General features: G+C 33.6%; 1 protein-coding gene across 2 annotated transcripts in view; it reads right to left on the bottom strand.

The window, feature by feature from the left end:
• KYNU (kynureninase) overlaps nucleotides 1-26,723 on the bottom strand; it is a 90,544-nt gene that overhangs the window by 44,464 nt on the left and 19,357 nt on the right. For both annotated transcript variants that reach the window (XM_006191399.3, XM_032479384.1), the window contains 5 exons: nucleotides 24,786-24,868; nucleotides 14,762-14,823; nucleotides 13,118-13,189; nucleotides 11,841-11,915; nucleotides 9,324-9,470 (listed from right to left, as the gene is read on the bottom strand). In XM_006191399.3, coding sequence (XP_006191461.1) covers nucleotides 9,324-9,470; nucleotides 11,841-11,915; nucleotides 13,118-13,189; nucleotides 14,762-14,823; nucleotides 24,786-24,868 — 439 coding nt within the window. The remainder of the gene's footprint in view (nucleotides 1-9,323; nucleotides 9,471-11,840; nucleotides 11,916-13,117; nucleotides 13,190-14,761; nucleotides 14,824-24,785; nucleotides 24,869-26,723) is intronic.

Below are 26,723 nucleotides of genomic sequence, written 5' to 3'. Positions count from 1 at the left end.
GAAATATATAAGTTGGGAATGTAAGAAATAATCCACCTTACGCTTTTTTGAAAGAGCACTGCAATGTAAGCAGAAATATATATGCCAGCTGTCATTCTGCTTCAGTGCGGAGGTCAACAAGGTAGGAGTGGGAGCCATGCTGAGGATTTCCAACCCCACCTGATGGGGAGAGCTTCAATGGGGAGAGTTGTGACTCAGCCTTGCCACTTATTATCCTACAGAAAAGATAGTGCAGTGTTGCCAAACTTCTAATTTTTCAGAAGATATTTCAAAGTAGGAGTTTTCATATGAAATCTCTTGCTCTGTCATTATTGGCATGTAATTTAAAAATTTTAAACATACCATGTTTGCATATACAAAGAGATAAACAAAGCAAATCTGTAGGAGAGATTATAACCTGTGAAGCAGGTAGTAGGTGAGGTGGGTGGAGGAACAGATTCTTCACATGTGAAAATTCTAGGAGGAAGGGAAGCTAAGAATAAAGGCATGGAGACAGAAAGTATGGTATCTGGACAGAAAACATAGGAAACATTTGGTTTAGTTTAATAGTAAGTATGTGAAGGAGAGCAGAGGAAAATACAATATTGATAGTATTGATATTGATAAGTGATAATTTATGCACAATCATAAAAGGCTAAAGTAGTTTGGACTCTATTCCACAAATGCTAGAAGAGTGATGGTCATCATCTGGGAGAAACATGAAGTAAAAAGATCGAATAGGAGATACATGGGTCTAATCACAACTTTCCCAACAATGGGCAGTTATTGTTTTGGGTGGATGGTAACTCTTAACCTTTACTTATCTATTTTTATCTACCTATTCTGTTATAAAGTGGATTTAAAGCAACTGTTTAATTATCCGTCACATGGTAATGATACTTATTATATTGGAGAGAGCCCCATTTAGCTGGAAATTCAAAGTATAATCTTCCATAAGATATTTTTCTAATGATTATTATGTCAATCTAAATGGTCAATTTCTCAATCAAATTTACTTATATTTTTAAGTTTACTTATATACTGAACTTGATAATATTACAAAAAAGTCTATTGGATAATTCTTGAAGGCATCACTCCTTATTTTCTTCCCTTAAAGTGAGTTTTTATAGACAATATGATAATTACCGTCCTTGTTCACCACCTTACTTAAGACAGATTATTTGCTAGAAAGATGAACATTATCTCTTCAACTCAATGAAACTTTGATATCCCTAATCTTGTTTGCATAAATAACTTAATTGATTAAAGGAGGAGATCATGAAGAAAGACATTAAGAGAAATCTCTCACATTTTATTGAGATTTTTTTTTTTCCTGCTCAAGGATCTTTTGAAATTCCACTTTGACTGCCATGAGACAACTTTTCCTTTCCATTCTTATGGTGGTTAGTGAATAAATTAAAACTGATGTAAGCATTTCATGTTGGAACACTTTAATTTTTCAGCTTAACAAAGACTTAAATCAGCCTTTCTTTGGTTGGTCAAGTGGCATAAAACATAAAATATTAGATAAAATATCTTGGGTCTTAGACAACATAGGTATTTAATAAAATGCATATCATCTAAGAAAATCCATAAGTATAATATTTCATTTGAGGAATCCTGGGTTTGGATGAGGCTAGATCAGGAGAAATAATTAGCTACTGTGGCTTTGATGAGAGTGGTTGCCAAAGCAATAATCCTGATTGATAACTGGGAAGCTTTCTTTTCTCAGATCTGTAACCGTAATACATCTTGAGTGCAAATTTCTCTTCTATTGAAAATTAATCAGTCTTTCTCACATGGTCCATTTAATGAAAAGCTTAAGTTAAATAAAACATCTGATGAAAACTTCTTAGAGACAGCTCAATTTTTTTAGATTCTTGGGCACTGATCCTCACAAATATATTTCGATTTATTGACTCAAGGCTCCTACCTGGGTAAATTTAATACTACAGATAGTTTACTTTGTATTTCTAACCAGAACAATCCTTTATTATTCCCAAAGTAAAGGACACTTAGTTCATGATACACTCCATCTAAACTTCAGGTTATTTTTCCCTTCTCTTGTCTCTATCTGTCTGTCTCTCTCTCTCTCTCTCTCTCCACACACACCCACACATGCACCACATCCCCACACATGCACACACACACACACACACACACACATATTTATCCTTGGATTCTGTGGATCAAACCAAATCTGGGTGAAATGACGAGAGCTCAGTATAGATCCTTTATTTCTGATGCTCATATAAAATCTGTCTTTAATATCACTAAGAGAATAAGGTTAAATAAGAATGATGACTTAAGAGATCAGAAAAATATTTCATGTAGCTTAAAACAGATCTGTTCTCTGCTATGCCTATCTTTTGAACTGTATTATGATAGAGTTTTTAGATTCTTGCATAGAGACTACAATTGACTATTTTTGCCCACTCTTATCTTATTCCTACCCATTCTTGTAGGCAGGGAATTTCTTTTTAAAATTAAAATAAAACCCAATTCTTTCACTGTCTAAAAGCTTTCAATGGCTCCCTGTGAGTCTTTAAAGAGAAGCTCGAATGTATAATATAGCTTAGTGGGCCCTTCTTAACCTGGCCTGTCTGCCTTCTAGACTCATTGCTTGTCACATGTTTTCTAACTATCTTTTCTGTAATCAAGTTATAACTGAAATATTTGCTTCCTTACAATTCTGTCATTTTTTAAAGTGTCTAGAATGGCCCACAATACTGCCAGCCCCCTGGAGGGGATTTTACCTAGCTAACGCCTACTCATAATTCTAGAATTGGCTCAGGTCTCATCTTCTCTGAGAAGGTCATCTGACACTCCAGACTAAATTAGATGTTCATATTTGGAACTCCATTATTAAAATTTACTAATCAAATATTTACTGACAGAAAGGAATGAATACAAGATTAAAATGCATGTCACCCTACTCAAGAATATAGATAAGATTCTTCTTATGTGCTAATGAAATGATCTTATTGGGTGAACTGGCAGTGACTTTGATAGAAGAATGGCTCTATTCACTACAATTTCTAGTGACGATTACTTTATATTGCATATTCTAATAGTAAGCCTTTTTGGAAAAGGTTAATTTTTGTGCATAAAAATTTCATACAACATGCCAATTTATAGTATAGTTATGTACAAAAATATTTGGTACTAATTTTCCCTTTCTGATTCATTGCTCAAATGTAAGTATTATTGATCCTGATATTGATATGACTACTCTGTTGTAGTGGTCCATGAGAGCTGACTCTCAATCTTCAGGACTAGAAGTATCTCAGTCAAGCTTTCTCTAGAATTTTGAGGCTTGATCAATCATTTATCTCTTACGAGTATCTCAAAATTATTTTTAGCAAGAAGCCTTCCCTGAAGATGAGTGAATGGTTCTGTAAGGTGACATATGAGTTTTCAGATACCTTGGATTTTTACCAAATGATGTTGATACTAAAATATGTCTTTGTTTTTTTACTGCTGCCTTTCTATTTCTGTTTTTGTCTTATATTATTATGGACATGGAATTAATTTATTTTTATTTAAACTGTTCAGATTGTATTTTTTATTATTATTTATTAAAAATTTTGGCAACTTATGGCTGGGTCTGAGAGATTTCTGTACTCATACCCAGTAGAGAGTGCCACATGACAAGGTAAAAGCTAATAAAACAAAGTGCGGATTTGCAAAATTTAGTCTTCTTTTTTAGCTGTCACTTATGTTTCAATTTTCAGTAGATCAAAAAAAAAATTTAAAAACCAGCATCCATATAGGTACAGTAAAATCGTTCAAAAAATGTGATAAATAAGGAAATCAATCACTCATTCATTCAACAACTATTTATTTGGCACCATTGTCCACCAGGCACCATGAGTTCCAGTGTGCTATAGACCATTTTATGAGGCATTGGAGAGAGGAGGTGGAATATAAGCAGTTGGCACTGAGGTTTTTTAGTGATAAAATCATTAAAAATTTTATTAGTCAATTATCTACTCTTTTAAAATTTTAGTCTAGTCTCTTGGGTCATAACCATGATGCTTAGATTATTGTTTTCTTTTATATTGTAGAGTAGAAGTGTCCAAAGAAATTCTTTAGTTTAAAATTCTGAATATTTCACCTTCTGTCTAAGAATCCATTATTTCTTTTTTGGTGGATCAGATATATCAATATGTCTTTTTATATATTAATAATTGCTAACATTTATTGAGTACTTATAATGCACTAAGTGTTTTAGGAATAGTATCTTGTTTAATTCTCACTAGAACAAACCTATGGAGCAAGCTCTCCTACCTTTCCCATTTGTTAAGTGGAGAAATGAAGTTATATTGGTAAGTGAATTAAGCCAGTCAAACTATGTCAGAAACTAATTAATTGAGAGACATGTATTCAAGACCAAGTCTGGCTCTGTCTTCACTGTCTACACATGTTATTAATGCAAATGCTACACTGAATTTCAGAGTAGGTATCCTGCTCCATCAGCAACACAAAACACCTGAATTCCAGGGGTGGCAAGACTAATAGCTGTTCTTCCTGAGCACATAAATATACTTCATTTTCCAGAAATGACCAGTATGTTAGTCAATGGAATGTAACTGGAAGTAAGTTTTTCCATTGTTAAGCTAATGCTTTTAAGATGTTAATATGTCCTTTCAGATCCCATTATCCCATTCCTTTGGCTGAACAGTGACACAGGTTCTCGGGTATGAAAGCCATAGGATACAATTGTGAATCACTGGTAACCCGAATCACTGCACAGGAGAAAGCTGATCCCTGGCTGCTGCACAAGCAAGAAATAAACATCTATCACAATGAAGCCATTTATGGATCTATTTATTTGTTACCAAGACTTAGTCTACCTAACACATCAAGAGTTTTCATTGAAAAAAATTTCTATTTCTTATCATAATCCAAGTTGAGAAACTATGATTTGTGGGGAGTGTGTTCATTTCTCCAGATGACTGAGATTATCTCTTTATTTCTCTCTCTTTATATTTCATTATGTTGCCTAATCAATTTTCCATGAATTTTTTTCAAATTCTTTGTGAAATGAACTGAAAAAGAAAACAATGAAAGAAGAAAAGGAAAAAAGGAAGGAAGGGGAAAAAAGGAGAAATAAGAAGGAATAAATGAGAAAAGATGGAAACAGATCAGAAACAATACTGCCCCACGGGGGTGTAATTAGGAAATGCAAGTACTGTGGGTTAGTTAGCCTAAACCTCTTCCCAACCCCTCTTCTTAGCCTCTTTCTACTATAGGGCCATAAAAACTAAAAATGAATTTTACTTAGTAGATTTAAATGTAGAGTATTTACTCATACTCTTTGAAGCTGCCACTTTAGAAGTCAATGAATCATAGGCAGGAATCTGCTACGTTTTTCTGAGAAAGACTTTGCACTTTGGCTGAAAGGGACAAATAAACCATACTGCTACTTCTCTCTTCTCCCTTCTCTCTGCCCTAAATAGAATTGTGATATCTGGATTTGGGAAAACTCTCTTTGTGACCCTGATGTGAGAAGACTGAGAAAAATATCTAAGAGAGCCCTGGAGTTGTCACTCAGATTTTACTCAGTGGCCAAATGCATCGCAGCAGCCTTCTGCCTCAAGTCTTCTGTGGTGAGAAAAAGAAATCTCTATAATTTTTGGGTTTTTTTTGTTGGTTTGTTTGTTTGTTTTTTTTTGTCTGGAACTTTGCTTCTTGCAGCTGAAAACTTCATAATTAATTCAGGTATTTTAAAGGAAAGACCAACCCTGATAGGGTAGGTTAAGAAGTAACTGGTTGAAAAAGTAAAGAACAGGAAAATGTCACAGAGTCCACAGGTCTAGGAGGATGGTGGCAGGAAACAATAGGGTCATTTGGGTGATGGGGGGAAAAATCCAGGGCATACTGACCTCAAGGAGCACAGAGTCCAAATGGTCATAAATAACAATTTTCAAGTGTGGGAGTATCCTGTAACTTGGCAGTGAGAACTGAATGATAGCAGTGGTTAAAATCTCTAGGCACAGTGATTCAAAGGATGATGGGGAACATTCAGTGAGGATAGATAAGAAGACATGATTAGTAGAAACAAGTGATAGAATATGCAAAATATAGAAATAGGGAAGTACGGCAGAGCTCCAAGATGATGAGTTGGCCAGTAGTATAAAGTTAAGCAGATGAATTCAAACACGTAATACGAAAATGTTACTCCAAATTGATGTCTCTCTTCACATGCTGTCCTTCCCTTAGAATATGGCTCTCTAACCTGACCTTATGTTTAATTTTCTTCAGCCTCCCACACTTGCCACCATCTCAGGCCTTCTCCTCAGTTAAGGAAAGCCTCCACATCTTAAATTCATTACGTGAATCAAAACCATACTGTCAGTTGTTCTTTTTATTAATTAATTTAATTTCCTTCTTAGATGATCACTGGAAATCTTGTATTTTCCCTCTCCTTTAAAATCAATTTCTATACAACTTACAACCAAAAGACAGATAACCAAATAGAAAATTGGGCAACATGCCTGAATAAACATTTCAAAAAAGAACATACTTAGTCGGCTAGTACACATTTGAAAGACCCTCAACCTCACCAAAAGTGAGGGAAGTGCAAATTAAAGCCACAGTAAGTTACTGTTACAAACTTATCAAATTGACTATTAGTGAGAATGTAGAGCAACAGAAAGTCTCATACATGGGAGAATATGACGAACTGATACAAACCTTTGGAAAGTTGACATTATTGATTAGGATTTAACATACATATACTTTATGTTCTAACAATTCCAATTCTAACTATATACCCAACTATAATTGGAATAAATGCACACCCAGAGATTTTATAAGAATGCTCAGAATAGCATTTGCTGTTAAAGCCCTCAAATGGAAATAAAACTCAAATTTTCTATTCTGATGAGAGTGGAAAAAATAGAGATCTACTTCATACATTATTATAATATACTGAAGTGAAAAGAAAACAAACTACTGCTACAAACAATATGCATGGATCTCACAAACATAGTAGTGAACAAGTGAGTGATACACAAAATAATATAAATTCACTTATATAAAGCCCAAAGATGGACAAAGCTAATATATATGGTTAGAAGTCAGGAGAGTGGTACCTTTGGAGGGGAGGTAACAGACAGTATTTGGGAGAAGGCATAAACCAGGATTCTGAATGTTATCAATGTTCTAGCAGTTTCTTGATGCGGGTTATGGTTATAAGGGTTCAAAATAATTCATCAAGCCACTTATGATTTGTGCCCTTTTTGGTATATATGTATTTAATATATTTTTCAAAATTTCTGTTCCCACTTCCCTTTCATGTGATTCTGAGGTTTCCACTTCAAAATCTACTCTTATTGACTTTTATTATTCCATCATTTTTGGTTCCAACCATACTTTTGGACACTTTCCTCTTTTATATCTCACTTAGGCATTCGTAACAGAGGCTTATTTATGGCGTTTGTTCTCCTAGAATTTCCCAACACTTTCTTGATTGACACCTTTAATTTTCTCTTTGCTCCTCTCTTCAGCTTTATCTTTATAGGCTACCTGAGAGAGCTATGTAAGTCAACATTTTAAAGAATTTTTCTGAATTTCTCCATTGAGAATGAGGGGGATTGTCCACTAACAGTATAAATGTTAGAATTTTTGATAATGGATAAATTGAAGTCTGCTAGATTACTTTTTCACTTCCATAGTATCTATCACTTCTGTGCAGTTGCATTTAGCTGCAACTGCTTATTCCTACCTTCCTTTCTTTGACTGAAAATTCAAGGAGCGTTTTACCTGGTAGGCACTGTATTTTTTAAGAGACAGAAAACCTACAAAATACTGAGAGAATGGTTTTAGCAACCAAAGTAGTTAAGAATGAGAATTACATATAATATCTAAGTAAACAAATTTATTTTGCTTTTTAATGGGAAATGAAAGAAAATGTATACTTGAGCCACTTTCCGTAACTTTATATTTGTTGAGGACAGTAGAAAGTAGGAGGCAACCACCATTTAATAGCAGAATGTGTGCAATCCAGTAGATATTTTATACTCTTCATTATCAGCACCGAAGTGGGTCCTTTTATCCCAAATTAACACTTTGAAAACAGAGACTCAAAAAAGTCAAGTAACTTGCCTCAGATCATATAAAAATTAAATGACCTAGCCAAGAGTTGAACCACAGATTGAGTGATTACAAAACCTATGATCTTTCTTCTCCATCTTTCTGCCTCATTTTTATGAAGGTTAATGAGACATACAAGTATACTAAGGCTATCAGGGGACTTCTGATTACTTGCATAAAATTTTAAAATATGGTATTTTGGTGGCCTCCCTTTATTTGGGTGCTTAACATTTAATATCTAAATTAAGAAGACATTATCTTTATATCTTTTGTAATACACCACTTTCACAGTTATCCATCAAACTAGTTGGAATTTGTGGTTGGAAATTCCTAGAGACTGCTGATAGCGGTGCTAAATTTCTTTTCATTAGTTCCATTCATTAGCTTCAATAACTGAATATATTAACTAGGTCTCACACATATATTAATCCAATAACTTATTAATGTTCAGAATATAATTCGATTGTCACCTTTTAAAATACATGACTTGATTGCTGAATCAAATAGAACTGTTATTTAAAGATTTTAAATACAAATTGTGACTGTTGAATGTTGTTCGTCTGATTTCTTTTTTTTTTTTAGGTAGACAAATACTAAAAATACTTTTTTACAAGCACCTATATATATAGTTACTATTAAAAATTAGTACGCTATGTGTTATTTAATAGTATTTAGGGAAAATCTCTTGTTATAGGCAGTGTAATAATTTCTCAAGATTCTTAGGCACAAAATGGTTTTCTTAAGTAAACTGAATAAAATTCAATCTACTGATAAACTTTTATTCTGCATCTCCCCTTCTTCAGGTACCTAGGGCTAATGAGCATGAATTGTATTTAGAATGAGTTATAGTATGACAAACACCAGAGCTGAGTTTCTAATAGTTCTAGCATGTAGTTACTATCCTAAGTACTGTTTGCTTCCTACTGACTGAGCAGCTCTGTACCAGTGACATCAACTAAAGGAAGTTCTTTTGTCCTGCTGATTGAAAAGGTAAACATTGGGAGAGCAGATGCTAATAAGGAAGTAAGACCACAGAAGTGAAAAAAAGAGGTTTAAATAGAGATGCCTAAAGCTATATATATATATATATATATATATATTTTTTTTTTTTTTTTACTTAAAAGAAACTCTTTAAATAATTTTACACAGACTCAAACAAAGATATTTTACTAGAAGCACAGCTGAATACTCCTCAGTAGAGTGATGTTTTGGACAAGGTAGGAAAGAGGAAATGATGTGCATACCTTTGCTTGTCCTGCTTTTGTGATGGCAGGTATATTGAAGAGCTGTCCAGTATAAAACTGCAGCCCACTGAACAGGATGACTGCAATTGAGTCACCTTCTTTCTCAATTACTTCCAGGATATCCTCTATTCTCAAGGTTTCTTCCCCCTAAAGTCAAGTGAGGCACAACCATTACATATTTGCACAATAACAAATTTCTTGCTTTATATTTCCCATCTAAAATTCGCTGTGAGATCTTCCCCACCATAAGAAAAGTCAAAGGTAAATTTTTTTCATACTAATGATCTTCGAAAATCTGGCAAGAGAGAGAAGTATTTGAACATGCTTTTTGTTATTAAGAAATGATAATAAAAGAGTAAGAAGAGGTTTACAAAGTGTCTTTGCCAAGCCCTACTTGCTTGATTTTATTCTTCAGTTTTTCAATTAATCTTTACTATTTACATACTTATAAATTATTTCCTTCTTATTCCCATCCAATAAGATACCAGGAAGTACAGAAAGTCTATAAAATATTAATTGTCAAGACAAATTTCTTAGAAACTAGTATTTTACTTATCAATCTAATATCTTATTATTTTTTTCAAGAAAAAAAGACACATGTTCATCTTTCATCTGAGTGTAACCCAACCAATATTTTCTACTAATTTAGGAGTAAAATCTCCTCCAGACCAACCTAAAGATCAAGATTAAAACATGAAGAAAATATCAGTAAAACTCAGTATTCTAAAGATTACTTTTCCCCTACAACTTTCCGCCTAAGACTAATGATCAGTTACTTCATTAAATTTGTAAATGAATTTAGATTTGGTTTTGCAAACAACTTGAGCAAAAAGAACTCAGCTAAATACAACTTATTTATTTATACGCTAACAATTCTGATCTATTTATGAAGTCTTCATGAATTTTCTCCAGTGCTTAACATGATTTTGAAGTCAAAGCATCATTAACTACGTTAATATGTGGGAAAGCTCATTAAGGTACTCATGAATTTTCTTTCAATTATTTTTAATTTTTGTTAATTCTTATTATTTGCCAATTACTGTGCACCATGTTAGGCATATATAATAGGTATCACAAATGTAATACATAATCTAATTTCTACTAGAAGCCTAGGGGTTTTTACAAAATGGTAATCTATAAAAAGGGAATTGACAGTGAAATCTTTGAATTATTAAGTGATGCATACTTTATACATAAAGAGGAGGATTTCAGTAACTCTAAGAAAAAATTCTAAGTAAAACGAGTAACATAACCCCAAACTTTTTTTTTCCTTAGAGGAAGCTAACACAGTTTGTCCATCATAATTAAAAAAAAAAAAAAGAGTAAGGAAAATGTTGTAAGTACTAATACTTTACTTCTTTAAAGATTACATATTAAGCAAATAAGAAATATTTTCCTCAATGATGGAATACAGTCCTCTCTCATGTTGATCTACTCTAATCTAGTAATGGTAAAGAATGCCCCCCAAACTATGATTAAATCATAGGGCTCCACAACACTTGTCTCCTTTAAACTAAAAATCTGTGATATATTAGTGGCTATATTCGTTTTCTAGGAAATAAGCAATTTATATGTAACATGAAACAGATGTCATCCCAGAGTTGTGAGAACTTTCTATTCCATTAATTTATTGCATGTTGGCAAATAGAAGTGAGTAGAGAAGATCTTTAATTTCTCAAATAATTCTGGTTGAAAGAAATAACTGGTCAAACACTGGCTTAACAGCCTGGGAGCATCATACATATGTGAAATGTAAAATTTATTCTATGTGGATCTTTTGGTACCATATTACACAAGCTGCAGGTTTTATATGCCAAAACCTGTACAATTTAGCCTTACATCAGTTATTAATGTAAACTGCACAGTATTTTAGATCTTGAACATACGGTTGAGCCTGATTAGGTGTTTCCTTTGTTATCTGTTTAAATACAAAGGAATCTCAGAGATAAAGTAACTATCCCAAAGTTACATACATATCCCAGTATGTTTGTAGGTCTGGGATTTCTCTGGGAAGTAATAGCCAGGTTGTAAGACTAAATAAAGTCTACTACACCATGTCCCTTTCTGTATATCCAACTCCATGCTCAGAGAAAGACATCTGATACTTAGATTAAGAGGGGGCATAAAATAGGCATCATTCAATTTCAACAAATATCACTGATTTTAACATGATTTTAATGGCTCCCACAGGCAATGGCATTTGAAATTGAAAACTATATATGCAATTTGCCATCTCCTCCCATCCCATTGAACAGTATGGGAGACTCTAGTTGTAGTAATAGCAAAATAGCTTGCTTATAATATGACTAGCCCTTGAAAATTTAAAATAAATACACTTTTGAGTTAATTATCTATTTTAAGAAAAATGACCTAATAGTAATGGAGTATAGGTCTTTTATACTTTCTTGAAAGTTCCATTAAAGTAATGAAGATGATAAACTTTTGAAGAAAATGAAGAAAAAAATCAATACTAAATAGAAGCATGATGAATATTTATTTCGTTCTCTTCTCGTATACCTCTCTTGGCTTTATAATCCGCATGCTTTTCTCAATGTTAAGTCCATGAAGTTGAAGCTGTGACTCAATAGCGTACTGGAAAAGAAGGTTGATTTATTCAGTCAAGCCCAATGCACAGAAGTACACTGAAATAACTCAGAAAAGAAATAATAAAATACCAATAAAAGCATATTATTATATTAAATCCAAGGTCAAGGTTAAAAGTGACTAAACAGAATGCAGCACAGAAGAATTGCTTAATATAATTTACATGCAGCAATCTGAACGTTCTTTGAAACACAAAATATAAGAAACGAATGGAAATGTAGGGGTTATCTAGACTTTAGGAATACAAGAGATTTTTAGAATAAGATATTAAATCATCTAGTTCAAGTCAAAATAGAGTTTACAGAATAACCAAAGTGAGCAGTGAAGACTTGCTAGGCTCCAAGGTAGAATACAGAAATGGCTTACCCTGGAGAGAGTAAGCCAGTGAAAGAAAACACATCAGAAAGTTCCCTTTATTGAGAGTCCAAGACATAAATAGGAACAAGTAATTTTAGGGACCCTGAATTTTTTCAAGATACTAGAGTTTTGGTACTTTTTAATAAGATAATGGCTATTAATTTGGATTCAGTGCCTTAAAATTACAAGATGTGGGCTAGAATACTTAAGTACCAAAGACAGAAATCAAATTTCTTCAACATTGAAACTGAACTGTAACACTAAAACTGCAACATACTTCACCTGTTTCTGTCTGGAACAATCCAATTTCTTACCAACTGAGATTGCTGAAAAAGTGGCATGATTTCTTCTTGAACCACAAGAAATCCTTTTAATCTTTAATAAATTTTTTTAAGTATAAAGCACCAATAATTATGCTAGTGTGCTGTGAAAACAAATGGATAAATAAATGTTTATATTCCTAGTCTATGTAGCTAAAGGGTTAAAGTACTGGGGTCTGTATTGATTTAATTTCTTGAAATAAAACTGTAACAAGAATTAATAAAACATTTACAAGTACACTTGATTTAGACCAGCGGTTTGCTCAATATCTTTAAAAAGACTAATAAATCAATGTTTCTATTCAGTTCTTTCCTCCCTTAACACATGTTTTACTTGAACAAAAGAAATAAAGCTGCAATCTATAAGAAATGCATAAATCAAAAGCACTTGACAGATCTTTTTACTGTAAGGTTACGTGGAAAAGACTAGTGAATAAACATTCAAGTCAGGCAAATGATAGGCTCCTTTAGGAAGAGTAGAAAAAATATAAATATAATTTGAAGAATCCTTACATGATCTGAAGGGAAGGCTTTGGCTTCTATGAGAATTTTATACCGTTCTGATGTAGGCTTAAAAAATGATAACTGCAATAAAATGGATTTATTGAGAAAAGCATTAATGCACAGTTTAGACATTTGTTCATTTTATGCCACACTTTTCATTTTATAATCTCCAGCACTTACAGGCATTAATTAATTACACATCTAGGTGTCTATCAAGGCTACATTTTCCAATTAGCCTTGTTTCCAATGAATTCTAAAAAGGAAGAAGATATTTGCTCATTAAGATTTATCAGTAGGAAAGCAAATTCTGGAGAAAATGTGAATCAGATAAAAACAAATTCTTAAACTTTACTTAAATTTTAATTGAAAAATTAGCTTCCCAGTGCATGTAATGGTAATTTCTCTATTTATGAGACTAAAATATCATGTTCTATGTATGTCTTATTTATGTTGATTTATCTTGCAGTGTCGACTTGGTTTCTAGTATTGCCACATATCGTCACTATTTTATGATTTCATAAAATTTCTTTTTAGATCCAACTGAGAGTACCTTTGCCCTAATGAAACATTTGGCATTTCTAGAGGCACCAAGGAGAAGTAGCTCATGTGTTCAGTGGGGCCTTTTTATTTCTCCACACAATTCTTAGAGAAGAAATACTGACTGACAATGATAACAATGAAGATGATTGCTACTGATAATTGGATGTTGACCACTGGCCAGGGTGCTAAAGTAGTTTTCATACATTACCATGTTTTGTACTCATGCATACCTATGAAACAGGTATTGCTGTCCTCATTTTTACAGAGGAGAATTTTAAGATTTAGAAATGCCAAAACTCTTATCCAAAGTCAAACAGGCATTAAGTTAACTCAGCTGGGGGTAAAACCCACAGGTGTCTGAACTTAAAACTATGCTGTTTACCATCATAATTAACATACTCCACAAGCTTGTTCCTTCAGGCGTATTTAATAATCATGTCTGTATTTTATTAAAATAAGTATCATATCTTCATTGTGCATCTGTGTCACATAGACATGTTTTCAAAAAATCACTTAAAATGGAATACAAATATTTCATAGCATCAAACAATTGCTATAGGCAACATACTTAAAATCAAGAATATATTTGACATTGTGAGGTCTACACATTATTAAGTACTTACGATGTAAGAATTACTTGAAACACAGTGACTCTTCTAAGGTACTAGGTCCTTCTTATCTAATTTAGTTTTATTTTCTAATTATTTTTTAACCTAATCCCCCCAAATTAATCAACAAAACATACTAATCCATAGTCCCACCTTGCTAAAGTCCAGCATATTGAAAAACTGTCTTTCTGAAAGCGCACTGTTTGCTAGCATTTGTACATCATCTTGTGTGCTTGCAGGAGTTTTACTTCTCACCCACTGTGACTCTTTACATTCTGAGATAAGAGCTATTCATTATTCCAAAGCTCTTTGCAAGAGTCAACTCTCCCATGATTATGAAGAAGCCATTCTATCATGGTCCAGCATTTCCTGGTAGAAAGGAAAATAACCTCACAACTTCTTTTTTTAAATAAGTTAACCTTCAGATGCTCATGAATTAAAGATAGAAAAATGTCAGATTCCATAAATGAGTGTATACTAAACACTGGTGGGAAAGGCAGCTTACCAGTAGAAGATGTAAATTAACTGTCAAACCATTCATTAGGGCTATTTCTTTCTCATTGGCTCCTGTAAAATAAATATATCATAATTTAGATTTTTTTCTGTTAGCTAGAAGGGTACTTGGAAAAACAAAGTATCACTCCTTTATCCTTAATGTTTTTAGAGATAAGGACATATTTGATGTGTCATCACATAGAAGTGGAAGTTTCCCCACCTAACTCATTTTATCAAATGGTATCTGGACTCACATGCACATAGCTAGCTAAAATTATATTTCCTTTTTGCTATAGTAAATAATAACAACATAATAATGAAGCATTTTCTTTCTCTGGTAAACTAAAAATGATTTATCCTATTATCAGCTAGTTTGCCAAATTCCCACAGAGCACATTTTTGTGGTAAGAGTATCTCTGAAAGGAATCTGAAAAGAAGTGAAGGCTAGTCACATCTTTAAAGCTGGTTGTTTCTAAGTGTCAAGTTAAAATGCACTTTTCATAAAAGAAGGCGACTTTGCCAAACATAATTCACTGTTGTTACAATGAGATATATAATAGTTTATAAGACAAAAGAGCTACGGGTGAAAGGCAAATAGCTAAATAGCTCTGGGGTTTATTCATACACACTGATATAAGATAATGAATATAGACATGTATTGTCTGATGGAGAGAACATGTAAAATTAAGATATCCACTACACAATCATAATCTGGTCTAATTCCTATTAACAAGGGTTTTGGCACTAGAAAGAGACCCAGAGACAAAGCATATATTGAATACTTAAGAACTCAGAGTATAATAACAAAGATAATGATACTTTGTTTTTAGTTCTTATGATCTGTCTTAAAGGCAATTAAACCCTTGTAACAGAAATGATGTCTCTTTACCATCACTGAGAAGAATAGGCTACAAGTTCTAACGTTTGTAGGGCTGTACTAGGTGTTAGAGAAAATGTATCACCTAAGTCCTGCATTTTGTATCCAATGAGATACTTCTGAAAGAGTCCTATTTTTAAAAGAATAGAGAGTAAGTGGAATAATTAATCTAATTAAAAGATTTTAGGTTAAGTTCACTTGAGCAGAGGTCACGGGAAATAAGTATATAATTTAGGAATTTACATTTCAATATAGCCATTTAAGGAAAGGCTTATGTCTTAATCTAATCCAAAAAAAAAAAGCTTTTGTTACATTTGATGGATGGATTTCCCCATTTGATACTCATGGTTGGTAAACTAGCCCTGAGTATTCATAGATGTATCCCTGGTCTTTGTAAGGTGAATACATAGTGTCTGAAGTCAAGGGGCAGTAAGAACAATTTCATTCTGCATTAATAAATAAAATGTTTCTCAAACATATAAGATAGCTTATGTTGAATATAGTGGCATATGTCTTCTCCTACAATATGAAAATCTGTTTTGAAATATGGTAAAAGAAATGCTGCCAGGTTTGTTTTATTTGTTTCTTTGCATCATGGTGCGAATTTTTACTGTTATTTCTAAAATAAAACATTATCTAAAATGTCAATCTGATATTATCCTTAATTCCCTGTTAGTTATTTACTTGAATCTTTTGAAAACCATTTATTTCTATTAAAAAATAGTCTGACAGGGAGAGTAGAAGGAGAAAAGGAAGGGAAAATAATACATTTAGCCTTCCTAAACCATGGATGCGAAACCTGCAGTCACAGAAGGCCAATTATATTCATGGCTCGACCCACTTTATGTTATGGATATGGGCATCCTCCTATTTTGGTATCTGCAAGAGCTCCCAGAACCCATCTGCCCCCCGATACCAAGGGAAAACTGTATACAGAGAGAGCAGAATTAGTAGAAAGAAAAGCATTTGAAAGAATGTAATAGGAAGAAAACAAGAGAAAACAATTCATAAATTTTATCATGAAATGAAAACAAAGAAATAGAAGAGGCAGGATGGAATGGAGGCTTTCTATACAAGGTCAGACATTCCATTTTTGCTTAACGGTTACCTTCTGATTAAAATGATTATAGCTTCCTCAGAAATTTTAGTCTTTCTGAGAACACAGTGTTCATTTTGTATCACCTAAAATTTTTCTTACATGGCATGTGATGAACCAGATGTGCTGGGCTGAATTAAGCTAGCATACATTTGGCCCTGCGCTTCCCCCGCCTCAATTTCAGTGACATACTAACACTTGGATCAATTCTTTGTAAATAATCCCTTACTGACTTGAATAGTTCGTCAGCCCACATGCATGAAAATTACCCTACTTTGCCACACTTTAAATTCAATCAAGCTTGTCACAAAATGCCCTCTTCACCTGCTAATGAACTTGTCAAGGAGAGGGTCAGTGTATTTAACATGTGTGTATGCATGTCCATGTATATCTGAGGATGGTGCAAATATTAACACTTCAGAACATTAACAGAAATGTTTATTCCAAATATAACCTATAGGCATTAAAGAATCAAGTGTTCTTAACATCAAAGGACCACGAAACAAACTGAGTTTTAGCTTATTTTCAAAAGAAAAATTTACCTGATTGACCTACCTCTTTTAGTTCAAATTGTATTTCTGAAACCAACATTTGATTTTCTAAGATATTTCAAAATCATCAGCATTCTGTAAGATAATAACTCTTTTTTTTAAGCAAACTGAAATTCTTTCAAGTTACTTTTCTTTGTTCCTTGTCTTTTTCCTAAGAGCTTTTTGAGAATTAATATTGAAACATCAAGAACTATAAGTATTGGCTGTAATTCTCTGTATTATACAATATATCCTTGTTGCTTATCTATTTTATACATAGTAGTTTCTGTCTCCCCTAATTTGCTCCTCCCTACTGCCCTCTCCACTTTGACAACCACTAGTTTGTTTCCTACATCTGTGAGTCTGTTTCTGTTTTGTATACACTTTCATTTGTATTATTTTATTTTTTAGATTCCACATATAAGTGATGTCATACAGTATCTGTCTTTCTCTATCTGACTTATTTCACTAAGCATAATATTCTCTAGATCCATCCACGTCACTGCATATAGCAGAATTTCATTCTTTTTCATGGCTGAGTAATATTCAATCATATATGTCTACCACATCTTTATCCATTTGTCTGGCTATAATTCAATAAAAAAATAAAAATAGAAAGTACTACAAGTATTGGGGGCAAATTTGTCTGGGGTTAAAAGTTTTTAAAAACTAGCTGGAACTTATCAGAATTTGAGAGTTTTTACTTTAGAAGATCATGTTCTATTCACTATAGTAAATGTAAAAATTTGAATTACTTCCTCTGAGATGGGATGTGAGCCAGGGTTCTCATCTGAAGAGTGCTTTCTTGCTTTTTAATTTATTGAGCATAAGTCTTTGCTTTACCAGAAGTTGAAAATTAGTTATATACGAGCACTGCCTTCTTATCTGAATGCCTGGCACATTAAGGTTTATTGAGCCCTTATTATGTGCCAAGACTTGTGATGTCACTTGTATTATCTTGACAGTAACTCAGTAAGGTATCTACTTTGATTTTCCATATTTATCAATGAGGAAACTGATATGTAAAGAGACTAATTTGCTTAAAGTCTCACAGAAAGTAGAAGATAAAATCTTACCTTCTCAGAAAAAAAAATTAAAATCTTTGTTTAAGATTACATTTGGGAAAAAAAAGATTACATTTGGAAGTGTTGTCTACAACAATCTGCTCCCATAAGTCAAATATAGTGGGCCCAATACCAACATCCCTCTGCATCTTTCTAATCCGAATTTAATTTCAAATATTTTGCAAAGTGAGGATGACAGGGCCCCATGCTGCTTAGTGTTTGATAAGAAGGTTCATGATAGATCTCAAAACCACCATATCATGTTCTATATATTTTATTAAGCAGATGCAAATGTTATTGTGGATTTGGGTTGTAAAGTTTGTAATTAGGCTAAGTCTGAGAACTTTCCATTCTGTTTTTCAAGTAGCAAATTCCTGTGGCCTCTAGAGGTGACTAGTATGTGGTTCAGGATTCATGACTCTTTGGAGAGAACTCCCAGGGATTATTGCTTCTCTGAGGGTCAACCGTAAGTTTCATAAAGCAAACTTATGTTCACATTACAGCATTTTTATGGGCCAAAATGTGTGCATCGAGCCCTTTGTAATGTTTATGTACCCAGGGAGAAGTAGGCTTAATAATAATACTAATAATATTCTTCAGCAATTCTATTTCTAGCATCTTGATAATATGACATTAATTATAAAGGAAAGTTATTTCATATTGTGTAAAATTGTTAGCTCTCTATAAAATATTTTATTAATTTTTTTCTCATCTGAAATGAAAATTCTTTTCTATATCTATGAATGAAAAGAGTTGCTCTTTTTCTCTCCCTCCTCTCTATCCACCTTATCAATTTGTATACATTATAATTTTTATTATCTTCCTTCTTTTTGAGAAATGTTATGGCAAAAAAAAGAAAGCTGTGATTTTAAGAACCTGGAAGATTTGATCTTAGCCCCAAATATACAACTTATTCATTAGCTCATGACACATTTAGATAGCTCACACGTACCAAAAGTAAACTTGGCTTCTGATGCTCTTTTCTGTAGTTACCACACAATTTAAAAAATTATTTTGTAATTTATATAATATCTGCTTCCAAAGAGGATTTGAGGTTTCTTGTATTACAATGTGAGAAAGAATGATAAAAAAAAATTGCAACAGGGTACAATTCATGCAGATGAGAAACAAACTAGAAGTTATTAAATATTTTTGCTACTTCAGACTCTACCAAGTTTTCTCAGAGCTTACTAGTGACCAAGGCAAGAAGGCAACCTGCATGGGATTTACAGCAAACAAGATAAACATGAACACACACACACAAACACCTAAAAGAATCTGTTCCCACTAAAGCAAACAGAGTGAACTCATTTTTCAACTTAAGAACCATTAATTTACTAACACATAAATTTTAAAAGTAAAGACATTTGGGGGTTAGATAATCGCTACTGAAATTTAAAAAAAACCAAGCTTTTAAAATATTGCTCATAAAACACATTTGCAGGCACTGTCAATTCATATTCCTTTGGTCAACAAAGATAAAATGGTAGAAATATTTCTACTGATACAATATGAATTGTAGAGAATAAAACAGATGGCTATTAAAATAATCATTAAACTAAACCTTTAGTTCACTGACAATGTTTCAAATAAAACATGACAATGCATTTGTCATATTAAGGCTTGAGACTTCAGGAAGATACACACACACACACACATATATAAAATAAACTCTCTCTCTCTATATATATATATACTGTTTATTGAGTTTCGTAAGTACAAAAGTGGCATTGCCCATTTCAAGAGATAATTATCTCTTGTTTTTTAATATCCCATATTATTAGAATCAAATTTCTGTAATTTAATTAATACAACATTCAAGGACAAAACCACAAAAAACAAAAATGAAGTTTGTCCCATGTGTGTTAATAACTTTGTATGGTATCTCAAAGACACATAAAAATCCCTGTTGGTAGAGTTGATAAAAATTCTTTAAAACATCTTTAATAAGTTCAATTTTTTAACTTATCTAAATAAATCTGTATATTTAGTTTCTTTTTTTTTAAATTTTCCTTAGTAACGATAATGAGAGGTGGGCTGGTTTGAAATTTCAGTGATTATTATAACATGTGTATTTGCTGGGCAACAATACACATGCACATTTAATAAGTTGCAATAGAGCTATAAACTTTTAAATGGTCAAAGGAAATCTTTTTGCAGGTTTTATGGGCTTTATAAATAAATCTCACTAAATAATGTCGCCATACTACTACCCTGGCCTATATAAAAATATCCTTACTCCTTTCCAGAGGACGATAAATATTTAGCACAAAATAACAGGATTAGAATGCAGTTTATGTTCTGAAAGCAAATCTAGCAAATCCAAAAGCAGTCCACAGCTAAGGAAAACATATATGCTGAGGTCAAATTAATCCAAGATTTTTTTCAGCTTTTTTTTTTTTTTTTTGATTCACAAGTTGGGCATTTGAATGAATATAATTGGCTTCTAAAAAATGAACACAAATAAAAGTATTATCAAACAACTAATTAACACACCTGTAAATGCAATCCAGGATTGTTCAGGTGGGAATTCCCTCTATGAGAATATCCACTCCTCTGGATAATGCTGGCAGTCTGATCAAATGCTTTGTGCTCCCAAGAACCTGACTCATTTGGCGGGAGATGCTAGGTTTTCTCTTTTACCTGCCCTGGCTGACAAGGTTCTCACCTTGGGTTCCAACCCTGGACATTCAGGGCTGTGTAGATTCACTCTGGGGATTTTTGTGAGAGTCCTGGATTCAGGCCCTACAAACTCATCCTGGCTCCATGCGCTACCTTCCTGGCCCCAACCCCAAAATAGTGTGCATCCAGTTTCCAGCTGCTTCTTTCTTCAGCAATGGCTATTTTCTGGTTAATAGAAATCTCTATTGAATCTAAATATTTTCTGTCACTTCTCTGGGTTTAGAACAGAAGGGAGCATTTTCAATTTATACTTATCTGTTACCTTAAACTAGAAGCCAATATTTTAATCATATAATATAACCATATAAAACAAGTAGAATTGTCAGTAGTGTGATGATTACCCAATAAGGACTAGTAGCAAACACTCTGCTTTTGCTTGCAACCCTTCTGTGGAAAGTTGGTTTTTGTTTTTGCTTTTCACTTTTTGAATAAATTACACACTCATATGGTTCATAAACTAATGATATATTTTCCTTAAAAGCCTGGTAGTTTGGGCTGTATTAAGCACGAGTGTGTTACATGCTGTGCATGTGGTAGGGTTTGTTGTAAAATGACCCTGCTTGGTCATTGTACTATGAAAACTCATACCAGAACCTTCAGCTTGTTCAAATATCAGAGAGAAGACTTTTCCAGTCTCCTGCATTGATACTACAAGCTAAGTTAGAGTAGAAGTGGATAAACATTTATTTAACTCTTGCTTTCACCAAGGAATATGCTATGAACTGAACTATGTCCTCCCTGCCTTTACCAATGAAATTTTGGTCTAACAGAGAATTCTAAGGACTAAATTATAGTCAACTGAACACCTAAAACTTGGCTGGTGGTCCTGCAACCTGGTCTGGGCCATATTGGCCTAAACCTGGTTCTCTACCATGTTGAGGCTTTCTGGGAAGCCAGCCACTTTAAGCAGGAGTAAAATGCAAAGTTTTTTTATTGACAATCTGGTTTGGGGCAGAAGACTGCATGCAGGTAAACCCCAGAAATACATAAGAAGAAGCTAGAAAAACAGTGTCCCTAAATTCATTGTGATATGTGTTGGCAAATTAACTTAACATATATTGCCTTGACTCTGATGAGTTTGAATCTCTCCTTGCTGAGCACAGTGCAAAACCTCTAGGATTCTTCTCCCTCTTGAACCCAGTACAGAGAATGTAGATGGTGGCTGAAGATTGAGGAAGCTTCAGCTGATTGGTGTGTGTGCTGCTCTCATGTCAAATGTGTCCCTAAACTTCCTTCTCGTCCCAGACAACCCCCCAACCAAACATCTAAGATCAGAAGAGCTCCTTTTTCCCCACATGGGATTGCCAGCAAAGCCAATATGACCACTACTTAAAGTAATGACTTCTTTACTTCTGTTCCTTCTCCCACTCTCTCCTCTTTCCTTCCCTTACAAGCCCCTCTACCCTAGATAACACCTCTCCACTCCCCAGAGGGTCTCTGCTTACCCTTCTGGTGTGATCTGGCAATACTACCACCTTGAATGTGAATTGCTAACCTTATTGCCTATGTTACAGAAGAGCCGGCTGGTATGTGGTCCGGAAGCACTATTTAAAATGTGAATTGTTGCAGAACAAATAAATACTGTGTGTAGTGTGGAGCCAGCTGGCACTCTCTGGAGTCATAAAACCCCCACCCCTGGGCTTTCGGTGTGCCTGGAGCCTATGGACACCTTAACTCCTACATGCCACTGCAGGACCCTTCACTGTACCTGCATTTCTGATAAAACATCTCCTGATGTGCATTTACCCTAACAAAACTCATCGCCCCAGGAGATAGCCTGTCTCACAATACCCTAGGGGACTGGCCTCACATCCTGCCCTTATCAAAGTCCTAAAACCTATTGTTCAGAGAGTCCCTGACAGATCTTAACAACAGTCAGGTGCCTGTGCATGGACTGATCATGCAGCCCCTACTCCTTGTGTGCACAGCCACCTCCCCCCCAATAAAAGAGCCTGTACGCCCACCCTCGGCACTCACGCAGGCACCTCTCACCTGTGTGGCATGCTGTTGTCTGTAGCAGCACACCTATTCAACTTTCCTAAACTTTTCTCACTCTCGTAATTCTTTACCAACCTGCATGTCACTGTCACTGTGTTTTATGCCCATGACATATAGGAACGTTAAAAAAAAGATTTTTCCTTTCAGAATCTTCGTATTTCTAGTTGTTATCTTTTCTTTCCCACTTACAGAAGTCTCTAACATTTCTTGTAAAGCAGGTTTAGTGGTGCTAAATTCTTCTAGCTTTTGTTTATTTGTAAAACTCTTTATACCTCCTTCAAATCTAAATGATAGTCTTCCAGGTAGAGTATGCTTGGTTGTAGGTTTTTTCTTTTCATCACTTCAAATGTATCACGTGCTTCCCTTCTGGCCTACAAAGATTCTGCTGAAAAGTAGGCTGATTGTTCTATGGGAGTTCCCTTGTATGCAGTTAGCTTTTCCTTTACTACTTCAAAGATTTTGTCTTTAGCTTTACTTTTTGATATTTTACTTACAGTATGTCTTGGTATGGACCTCTCTGGGTTGATCTTAACTTGGGACTGTCTATAATTCCTGAACTTGTATGTCTGTTTCCTTCCCTAGGTTGGGGAAGATTTCAGCTATTATCACTTCAAATAACTTCTCTGCACCTTTCTCGCTTCTCCTTCTGGGACCCCTATAATATGAATGTTTGTACACTTTATTTGTTCCGGGTCTCTTAAACTGTCCTCATTTTCCAATTCTTTATTCTTTTTTTCTGTTTAGCTTGAGTGATTTCCATTACGCTATCTTCCAGTTCACTGATACATTCCTCTGAATCATCTATTGTTGATTTCTTCTAGTGTATTTTTTATTTCAGTTATTGTATTCTTCAGCTTTGTTTGATTCTTTGTATCTTTTAATTCTGTTTAACTTCTCACTGTTTTCATCCATGATTCTGAATTCATTTAGGATCTTTAAAATAATTACCTTGAATTTTTTATTGAGTAGATTGACTATCAACACTTCACTGCGTTCTTCTGCAGTTTTATGTTGTTCTTTGTTGGGAGCATATTTCTCTGTTACCTCATTTTGCTTAATTCTGTTTATTTGTTTTAGGGAAGTTTGTTACATTTCACGATCTTAAGGAAATGGCTCTATGTAGGAGACATAGGGCCCAGCAGCACACTATTTTCTTGTCACCAGAGTATATATATATTTATTTGTCTGTCTGTTTGTTTGTTTAACACCCTAAATTTCATAAAGGATTTTAGGCAATGCTGAATAATCAACCCAATTAAATAAATAACTTATTTCAAACTATTAACACATTTACCATCAAAAACTATCTTGAATACCACCAAGAGTAGATAGGATTCACTTTAAAGAATACAATATAGTCCAAAAAACAGCATCAACTGTATTATTTTCAACAACACTCGTCCAATTTTAAAAAATCACCATGGATTAAGCTGAAATGAACCAAAACATAATCGGCAATTTAGACCTTTAGTATGCAAAGGTTTGTATTTATTTTACTATATATAAGATCTTAGAAAAAATCATTTAAGTTAATTTTTATGAAATTTCTTTAATTATAAATGCATATGTTTTTCATTGGTGATTAAATACTAGTCTTAGAATATACAAGAAAAAATAACAACATTAGCAATCAAGTCTCAATTAAAAGTATGCTTACTGTTTACCATTATGGATTAAAATAGAAAATCTGGATGTTCTCCAATAAAATTTTTACCTTATAACCTATGTGCATAACTAAATGATTATATCTTTATGAATCTTTTGGAAAAAATTCATTTTGTACTTACCTACAATGTCAGTCATAAGTCCCAAAATAGTCTCATCTCCTGTAATCCAAGGACGTTTCCCTACATCATGACCGTAGGCTCCCCTGGAATTGAAAAGGGATATAAACAATCCGTGTGTGTGTGTGTGTATCTGTGTGTGTGTGTATTTTCAAATATTGCCATTAGCAACTGGACATTTCTGAGTCTTTGTGATGTTTTAGTAATTATATGAAAGAAAGCCTTAAAAAAAAAAATACTTGAGAACTCTATTTTTTAACTTGTCACTTTAAAACTTCTTTGATTTCCTTTTTGTTTGGGGATGTAGGGGAGATTGCTCATATAATATTTCATTATTTTTCTCTATTTTGGAGTCTAGACTGTTATTTTCTCTTTATTCTTTTGAAAATTTCAAGACTATTTGAATACCTTACTTGTATACCTGTACCACATAGTAGTATATATATTAAAGCATATTACTATTATCTGAGTCTAGAGATTAAAATGATCATTAATTGAATTTTAAAGTATAATTACAATCTGTAAATTAAGTAGAAGTGTATAAAATGTGACTATACTCATGGTGACATTTTAAGTAGATAATGAAAGTTGGTAATAATCAAAGCCAACACTATCTTGACCTATTTTCCAAGCAATTTCATCTATCATATTCTAGCTCAATTTTATTATTCTAGTAAGTATCCCAGTAGGCATAATGGAAAAACGCAAAATATATAACAGAACTTCAACCCTCAAGTAGTTTCTATCAAATGAGGAAGGCAATATATCTAAAAAATAAAGAAGAAGAAATTAAGACAAAGGATCAAGAAGGGAGTAACTTTGTGTACTGTTACAAACTTGTATCTTGGGAAACTCTGAATTAGATTGTTCTTAATTCTTTAGAAGTGCAAAAACTATATAAATTTGGAAGAAAGGAATGGGCATGTGTTCTTTGTATGGTGCAAACTGTGTTTGAATCCATACTCTGAAATTCAGTAAACTGGCAGTGGTGAGCTGATAAACCTTCTCTCAGAGGTGAAGGGTAGCAGAACATGCTACCCTAAAGTATATCATTGATATTGATTATTTTGTACTGTAGGCTCTTGAAAAACAGAAAATGCAGGGAGAGGCCTTCTCTGAACTCCCTTATCTGCCTACAGACAGATCCTTCAAAAGAAACACAATTGTCATAAATCCCCTCCGCAGGAGTTTCATCAACCAAGGGAGATTGACTGTTTTCACAGAAAAGGCCAGAAGTCAACAACACATCCAGGCAAACATTGTCACAAACTTTATACCTCCATCTCTTCTTCAAGGACCCATTCATCTTTCTTAAAAATTCTTTACTCTCCCCTAAGTGGCCTTCATACCTGCTCCTCTTTCCCTATTAAAACAGGATTTAAGCTTGAATTCTTAGTCACCTCTGGGAGTTAACTCATTTTTCATTGGGTATTTCCTGTGTATATGTGAAGTATTCATGTTAATAAACTTCTATTTGTTTTTCTATTATTAATCTCTTTTATTACAGGGGTCTCAGCTAAAAACTTAGAAAGATAGAGGGAAAATTATTTTTTCTCCCCTAATGAGAATTGGGAGAACTAAAGGAGAGAATATTTTTTAGCCTTTGCTGATTTTTCTGGTATGAATACTCCCATTGTGGCCAATTTCATGGTATCAACAAAAGTCCTGAGTATTCAACAATTGGGTTCCATCACCTGGTATGAACCAGTTCCAGGTCACTACTGGTTATGAGACTACATTTACTAGAAGTTTATAGGGCCTAATTTCCCACTTTCATACAAGTAAATGGGTTACCAAATGTACCTTAAAGGATTGCTATGAAAAATAAATAACAGGTAAAAGAGATTGGTACATAGTACCACTTTTCTAAGTCTTCTTTCCTAATGCAGATTTAATGTTAAAACTCACTTCATCAGCATGTTGTGTAAAACACAATTTTGA

Source organism: Camelus ferus, chromosome 5 (genome assembly GCF_009834535.1).
Source record: "Camelus ferus isolate YT-003-E chromosome 5, BCGSAC_Cfer_1.0, whole genome shotgun sequence".
Classification (NCBI taxonomy): Eukaryota; Metazoa; Chordata; class Mammalia; order Artiodactyla; family Camelidae; genus Camelus; species Camelus ferus.
Note: the sequence above shows the minus strand (reverse complement) of the source record. Positions and strands in the feature narration are given on the sequence as shown.